This window comes from Elaeis guineensis, chromosome 6 (assembly GCF_000442705.2).
Source record: "Elaeis guineensis isolate ETL-2024a chromosome 6, EG11, whole genome shotgun sequence".
NCBI lineage: Eukaryota > Viridiplantae > Streptophyta > Magnoliopsida > Arecales > Arecaceae > Elaeis > Elaeis guineensis.
The window spans coordinates 121,293,819-121,302,450 of record NC_025998.2 but is presented as its reverse complement, the minus strand read 5'-3'; the positions used below and the strand labels follow the sequence as shown (position 1 = coordinate 121,302,450).

The 8,632-nt window shown below is 37.1% G+C and overlaps 1 protein-coding gene across 1 annotated transcript; it reads right to left on the bottom strand.

The window, feature by feature from the left end:
• Positions 1 to 5,440: 5,440 nt before the first annotated feature.
• Positions 5,441 to 8,364, bottom strand: LOC105060144 (G-type lectin S-receptor-like serine/threonine-protein kinase At2g19130). The gene has a single exon (XM_010943752.2). The coding sequence runs from the start codon at positions 8,051 to 8,053 to the stop codon at positions 5,627 to 5,629; it is 2,427 nt and encodes an 808-aa protein (XP_010942054.2). The 5' UTR covers positions 8,054 to 8,364; the 3' UTR covers positions 5,441 to 5,626.
• Between the last annotated feature and the right edge of the window lie 268 nt (positions 8,365 to 8,632).

The window sequence follows — 8,632 nt, the reverse complement described above, 5'->3', positions numbered from 1 at the left end:
AATGAGCAAACCTCACTCCAACGGCAAGTTTGGCTTTTCTAACAACTAATATACTTGTTCTAGCTAAGTTTAAGGGTATTTAAGGTAAGAGATTTAATTGAGAAGCAAGCCAATTGAATAGAAAAGAGAAAAACTTTAGTTCTTGGTGAGAAAATTGAATATCTTTGCAAAAGGCCATTAGAGAAGATTCAAGGCGCACAGAGCATTGAAGTGGGTCCTATTCATGATTGATAGTTGCATGTAGCAATTAAACTATTGCCGACTTGAGCTGGTAGCTTGAGCTCCTTTGGCCATACTGGGTTCATGACTGTGCCTTGAAGTCTTTCTTCTACTGATATGATCTGGAGGGGACTTGAAGAAATATGGAGCAGTAGGTGAGATGAAGGAAGAAGCATGAATTAGATTGAGCACTGGGTTTTGTCAAGAGAACCTGGAACAAATAAGAAAACAAAGCCACACACACCCATATACTTTACATTTTGAAAATGAAGTCCTACCCTTCTTTGGTTTGGAGAAGGTGAAGGTTACACGGTGTTGAATGCTAGGTATGGATATGTTGCACTTGAGATAGGACTATCACACTGCAATCAATCTGGGCCTCCACCAGTCAGTCTGCACCATCTTGATTGGAGATTTTCATATGATATGGCATGGCTTTCTTTTGTCCATTTCTTCTCCATAGGCACCTTGATATGGTTATATCAAGTGCTTAACCGAAAAAGAGAAAAACGTATGACAACCATGTGCAACTTTGGTCTATTGAAAAGCTTCATTTGGTGCTGTAATTTGCCGTGATCCAATTGGTAGCCCCATCCTGAACTTATGGTCACCCATGAATGCCTTGCATATGATGCTTAAAGAGTAAACAATAAATGAAATCTAAAGGAAAGAAAGTAATAGGTGCAAATAGATTTTTTTAGGATAAATCAGCACAATTACACACCCTCGTATAAATGCATCCACTACCATCAGAATACAACTGTCATGCAATTGTCAAGGCCCTGCAAGGGGACTCCCAGAATGCTAAACGAATGTGATTGACCACATAAGAAGCTATCCAATTTGCAGCACCATTCATTTTGCTATAAATATGAATTGCCTAATAGAATTTCTTCCCTTATTATCAAGAAAAAATAGTAAATATGAATTGTCTTGAAGAGTCTCAATGTGGAGATCAAATTTTTCAAGTCCTTCAAAAAAGGATGGATGCCATCATGGGCAATCGATGGTCCGGAAATCTAGTTAAGACTATTTTAGGGTTACCTTCTAGAATATTGTTAACATACACCAAGAAATTTTCATGACATATATGTTGGCTATGAGAGTGTCTGCAGTGGCCCAAATCGAGTTGGGCCAATGTTTGCTTTTAGCCTAAGAAGGTCTTTTGCTTCCAAAAGACAGAATGCTCAGAGAGTAGGAATTAGATGGCCTTCTCTTTCTAAAGCTCTATGAGAGTATTGAAGCTTGACAAATGGCCATTTAGTTGGAATTAATATTCTTTCAAAATTAATATTTATATGTATAACCTTATAAAATACTTATTTTATATGTATATCCTTTTTTTTTCTTTTTTGTATATATATCCATGTCATCTAACACTCTTTAAAAATTAGTAGTTTAAAATTGAAATGATTGAAATACCCTTAATGGGTAGACAAGCAAAGAGACATTTATAAAGGTATACATATAAATAGTAATTTTCCGAGGATATTCATGCAATTCATATACACATAAGAGTATATATACAAAAAAAAAAACTCACTTTTTTTTTATTTATTTCAACTTGTTTTAATACTCAGATTAGTCTAACATTTATGCCATAGAAAATATTGCTTAGAAAAAATGTATATTCGATAATTAGATAATAAAGAGAGTTATGGAAGTTCTTTTACTAATCATGAAATTGTTCTACTTCATTCTTCTTTATTTATAACAATCATTATATCTTATTTAATCAAAACCAACTTATAATTTATTATTACAGATGCACATGTGCAGACATGCATAGATTAGAATATAGAAAAGAATTAGAATATCTTAAAAGCACACAATAAATTGCAATAATCAAGCTTTCTTGTTATTGCTGTACTCATGGATGGAAGAATCATCCCCAAGCAAAGCCAGTGAAAGACTTTAGAACCCTCCAGACTCACTAATAACCTCCACACTTATATGGTAGAAAACCATCTCTTATATTGGGTACCCTAACCCACTATTCTTTGGAGCTTCAATTTCCTAAAAGAAGAAAAAAAAATCTAGTTTATAGGACCCATCTTGTTATAGCAATTTTCAATCAGCCACACATGAAAAATTTTTCAGCTCTAAAAGATAAATATTGCAAATTTCAGATGCTAAAAAATAAACATTACAAATTTCTCACAATGCATTCCTTTTAATAATCTATAGAGCTAAAAAGCAGGGCCTAATCATCCTCATGTAAAAAAGGATACAATGAAGGAAGAACTCTGACACCAATAAGAGAGACTCATATTCCAATAGTAAGAACACCGGTGAAGAAAAAAGAGAGAGATGGGCCACTGATGGTAGAGAAGGGAGTCAAAAGAATAATTTTGATGCTAGATGGAGTGAAAGAGAGGGATCGAAAGAGATTTGTAAATTCTCAAAGGAGGTAGAGGGATTAGGGAGATCTTGAGCAGAAGAGAGAGATCATATGGAAAGAGAGGAAGTTCGATAGATTGGATAAGTTTCCAAGGAGACCCATTAACCTATTGCTCACTTCAGGAGTTAAAATGTAGTTTCATAATTTTAATTAAGTTTTAATTTAAATAAATTTAATTTTGGCTAATGAAATCAATTGAACCATTATGTCAAGGTATTTATACAAAAATAGTATTTTATGAGAGAATGTATGCAAATATTAATTTTGGAAAGGTATTTACTCAAATTCTAATATTTAAGAGGATATCCATGCAAAAAGTCTAAGAACTCTTTTATGTGCATATCTTTTTAAATATTTAAAATTATATAAATACCCTCGTCAAATTACTATTTGTATATATACACTTATAAATATTTTTTTTTATGTATTTACCTATTAAGGGTATTTCAGTTATTTCAATTTTAAACCGTCAATTTTTTAACAACATTAGATGGCATGGATATAATGAAAAAAAAAAAGAAAAAAGCAAAAAAGGATAAATATGCAAAATAAGTGTTTTATGAGAGTATATTTGTGAATATTAATTTTGGGAGAGTATTCATATAAATTTCAATATTTAGGTTACTATGCATGCAGAAAAATTCAAAAAAAAAGAGAATGCCACCTTGAGGACACTATCATATATAGGACAACTAAAAAGACTAAAATATCACTAATGTTTCTTTTTTTTTTTTTGGATGAACTTATACTATAAGTAGCATCCCATTAAGCTTAAAATGAGATTTTTGGAATTCATGCTATTGCTGTAGGTCTCGAGATATTGATGAAGACCATCTTTATGGATCTATAAGACAACAAACAAAGGTCAAAGAGCTCATCAGACTGGTTCTGACCGGATCCTTTGATGTTTAAATTAGAAAAGATTATCCCTTCGATACTTAAGTCGGAGAGAACTATTTAAAAGAGAGTGAGAAGAGAAAAATAACCCTCTTTGATTAAAATATTGAAGGGCCCGATCGAATCCAATCTAGTGAGCTCTCTGATCCTTGCCAGTATCTTGTAGGTGCATGAAGATGGTTCACAACAGCATCTTAGGACTGGCGACACAACATACAATTCCTAAACTTATTATATATTTTCCTTTCTTGTTCATTCTCTTTTTCTAATTAAAGGTTCATGAAATTGAATTGCCTGCATGTGACATTGATAGATTGGTTCCTTGGGCTTTATACATGGCCACCAATGTTTATCTGGCTGGGTCAATCAACCTTGTTTTCTTTTTAACTAAAATAATTATTTTTCTACCTCTGATTCCTTTATTTTATTAGTGAAGAGCAAATAATATAAGTCTATTTAGTACCTGTTTGGATAATTGGGCCCAAAGCCTTACAGGAATATGGGTTTGGGCCAATACAACTACTTAGGTTCATTTGGTTCAGGTTAATCTGATATGAGAAAATAAATCTCATATCAAATGTTCGGTATGAAAAATAAAAGAGAGAGATGCTAACAAAATAGATGGGCCTATATTTATTTTTTGAAAAGAAAAGATAAAATAAATACCATGGAGGGCTTGGTATTTGGTAAATTTCGGAGTATTGGTAATCTATACTTGACAAAAATATCCTCAATAACGCTGCATATGTAATTATTGAATTTATTTTGATGTCTTCGTAAATTCAATCAATAAATTTTTTTTATAAAAAAAATAAAATATAGACGACATTATGCAAAGAGCCGTCTGATTATAGTCATTATATAAAAATTAATTGGAGGTGACCATACCATTCTAATATTAAAAAATTATTTGATGTTGAAGAGCATATTTGTAAATTTTATCATATTCCTATATAGAATTATCTCTAATCAAATGTAATAATCTTTTTTTAATATTATTTTTCGAAATAATTTTTTCATGAACCAAATATAATAAAAAAATATTTTCTTCTACAATCATTTTTTTAAATAAAAAATTTTCTAGAACCGCCAGATTATCGCATATTCTGGCACATCCCAAACAAATGAACCCTCGGAGGAAGCCGGACTAAGCCTATCTTTATAAATACCGCCAGATTATCGCATATTCTGGCACATCCCAAACAAATGAACCCTCGGAGGAAGCCGGACTAAGCCTATCTTTATAAATACCCAAAGAACCATCGCACTAAGCCGGCCTGAGACCCACAGAGAGAGAAAAAAAAAAATCTCTTCTCATGGGATTCAGGTCGGCCCACTATAATAGGTTTTTGGGTATCTAATATAAAAGCAGGCTAGGCTAGGCCTCATTAGGAGGTTATATTGATCCAAACACATGATTCCTATAGGATTTGGGGCCCAATCATCTAAACAGGTCATTAGTTGAAATAAAGCGCATGGATCAAATGCATGCCACATATTTTCTCATTTCCAGTTTCATACGTGGTTCGCTCTTCTATGTGGTTCTCTCTTCTATGAAAGAAGCGGACGGAGCAAAAGCTGCCTCCACCTCTAATTAACATTCATATGCTTTTATCATATCCCTGATTAACATTATCTATAATCAAGAAAACATTCATGGGTAAGAATCGTATGATCATCTCGGATGGCTGGTACATGAAATTCATAAACACATGCGGCAATGTGGTTTGATTGTTGATGTGATTCAGTACAACTGAGAAATTCTGAAATAAATGCCTTGAAAATGAATTGATAAGAAGGTCTTGAACATGGTCTTCGACAAGAGATGCATGCGGTGGTTGCCAGCTTACTCATATATCTCACAAATCTTTACAACTCATGCTTGGAAAGTGATGAGTTGGAAACTTTATAACATATCCAACATATCTTTAAAACAAGAGATATCCATGAATATTATGCCACTAAAAAGATAATACAGCCAATATAGAACATTACACCCTGATATAAACATCCATGTTAAGGATCATGACAGCTATAAGTTCTACTTTAACCTATTGCATATTGTTGACATGCTCAGCAGATATTCATGTGCACTTTATAGCTTGACACCTACTGATAGAAATCCAGAGATTGATCAGGTGGATCTTTGCATTTAATAGATGACAAATGATCACAACGTTGGCTCTGATCTTGCGCGAGAACCTGAAGAGCCCTAGGAAGTGGCGGCATGCTCACCTCCAGGACTCCCTCTAGGATCTGCACCACCAGTCCCATTGTTGGCCTGTGACCTTCAGACTCTTGAATGCACCAGCAAGCGAGTCTACAGACTCTGGTTACCTCTTCAATATCAGCAACACCATTCAATCTATGGTCCAATAAGCTAAATATATCGCCTTCAATGACCTTTGTTGCCGCCAAGCATGGAAAAAAGATTTTGCTCCCATCCTCAGACTGTGTTGCATTTCGCTTGCCTGATATCAGCTCAAACAGCATCATCCCGAAGCTGTAGACGTCAACCTTGGAGGTGATTGGCAGGCCCGAAATCCACTCAGGTGCGAGATAGCCAATGGTTCCCCTCATGGTTGTCAGTACCGTGCTGAAGTCACGACCGATGAGCTTCGCCATGCCAAAGTCTGCAACTTTGGCGCAGAAGTCTCTGTCTAGAAGAACGTTGTCTGGCTTTACGTCGCAGTGTATGATGCACTCCCTGCACTTCTCATGGAGGTAAGCCAATCCTCTCGCAATCCCAAGAATAATTTGATACCTCATCTTCCAGCCTAGAACTGTGGAATTGTTTCGAAAGAGATGAGAGTCCAGGGAACCTCCTGACATGTACTCATAAACTAGAAGCTTTTTGCTGCCCCTGGAGCAGAAACCGCGAAGGCGAACCACATTGACATGTTGAATACCAGCCAAAGTTCTCACTTCAGTGCGGAATTGCTTCTCTCCTTGTCTCAAGCCTTCAAGCTTCTTCACAGCTACCTCGGTTGAGTCAATCAATGTCCCCTTAAAAACAGAGCCAAAGCCACCGCTGCCCAACCTCTCAGAGAAATTCTTCGTCACATGCTGCAAATCGCCATAAGTGAACTGAATCAAAGAACTCTCAACTTGTTTTGCCATCCAAATTTGTTTCCTCCTTTGAAATGCCAAAATTAGTCCGACCAGAGCACACAAGATCCCAAGAATTCCACCAATGACACTAAGAGTTAGAGAAATTACCAACTTATGCGAGCTACTTGAACCTGGGAAATCAGAAGCAGAGAGCCGAATATAAAGAGTACCACCATCATAGACTTGTTCAAGGTTCTGAAGGTCCCCAGTCCAAATGGAGCATCCACCCCCATAAGCATATGCGTTACAAGAACAGTTGTTCAAGCAAGCCTGTTCGCAGTCTTCAGCACTCCGAACGGTCAAGTACCATGGATTGGCAGGCAATCTCATATGGGTCATCTCAAAGAATTTATCCCCTTCTCCATCGGCCGAGCTTTTATTACCGCATCGCAAACTGGTTTTCCTCACGCACCCTGATCTCCAAACATTGAGCTCCCATTCTTTCGCTGAAGCTGGTTCGAAACCATAGGAGCACCTGCAAATATTGGGGCTTTGCTGGTCGCAGATTCCAAAAGCTCCACATTGAGAGTCATCACATTGAAAATAAGGTACGGTATAGTATGTCCGCCACTCCTGGGTGCTGTTCACCCAAAACCATTGCCTTAACAGCCCAGATGAATGAATCACAGACCGAGTGATGAAAGAACTGTCGAGGACGGTATACATGGCACAATTCCGCTGCTTGTTGTTGACGAAGGTGAACTTTATGGGACTGCTTGATTGGGTACCAGGGATTGGAGGGTAGAACTGGCCATTCCAAAGCTCACAGCGCCAAATTTCAGAACCATTCCACAGCAATACAAACTGATTGGATCCATCAGGGTCCGTGCTTCCTGTGAAAGGCCCGGGGGCAGGGTTATCAGAATTCTCCCATGAAGTGATGCTTTGACGCTCCCCTGTGATCTTGTTAAGTCCAAGACATCCTCCGGGCATTACGGTGTCGGTTGGGTGATCAAAACTCTGCCAAATTAATCGATGCCTATTTGAGGTTACTCCATTTCGTATAACAAGATTTCCGGTGTCAAGAAGCACTGCAACTGTGGAATTTGAGGTTGATGCAGTAGAATTGGATGACCAAACTGGGATTTTGGAACTGTTTAGGAGGACTAGTTTGCCATCTTCTGAGATTTTTAACTCGGCAGAGGAGGTGTCGGAGATGGGTGTTTCTCTGTTCGCAACCCAGATTACAGTTTGGCCTGGAATTGTTTTGTACCAGATGCCTATGTAGTAGTTACGAGAGTTACCTGGTGTGAAGAACCCCAGCTCAAAGTTGCCTTCTTTGGACACTATGGTCTGGTTTCCAGAGAGGGCCTCGCCGAAAGAGAGGTTATCAGCTGCTCCACAGTGTTGGATGTTGAGAGAAGAGAAGAGAAAGAAGAGAAGAAGGATAGAAAGAGAAGAACATGGCTTTATCTCAGTATCCATGGGGGCAGAAGCATGCTATAGAAACCAGCCTGCCTATGTAAATACATCTAAATAAGAGCAAGTGGCTGCAGCTTCTGTATGGATTATTTTAAAGTCATTCAAATTTCAATTTATTAGAAGGAAGGATTAAATTTCTTCTCCTGGCCCGTCGATTCTTTGTCTACTATGACATGTTTTAGAGATTCAAGTCGTTGCTCGCAATTTTTTTTTTCTTTCCCACCCTCTCTTTTCAATCTTTACCGGTCATACTGTTACACTTGGTCAAAGAATCAGTTTGTGCAATGATTGTTTTACCCTCCGACCAAACCCTTCTCACTCGTGATGGATGGAATAGACATGAGAGGATTTAAGTCATTTACAATTTTAGGGTTCATAAGAAGATTCCGGAATGGAAAGTTAGCCCAAGCGACATGAAAGAACAAACAAATGAAGTCCAGGTAATGTTGGAAGAAAAGCTTAAGATGGTCTAGCAAGTTGGATTATCAACATCTAGTTGTTATGAAGATCTAATACCCTCTTCAAGTCCATGTTGAAACTTCCTACAGAAAAAAAAAAAAAAAAAGCTGCTTTCTCCCCCAG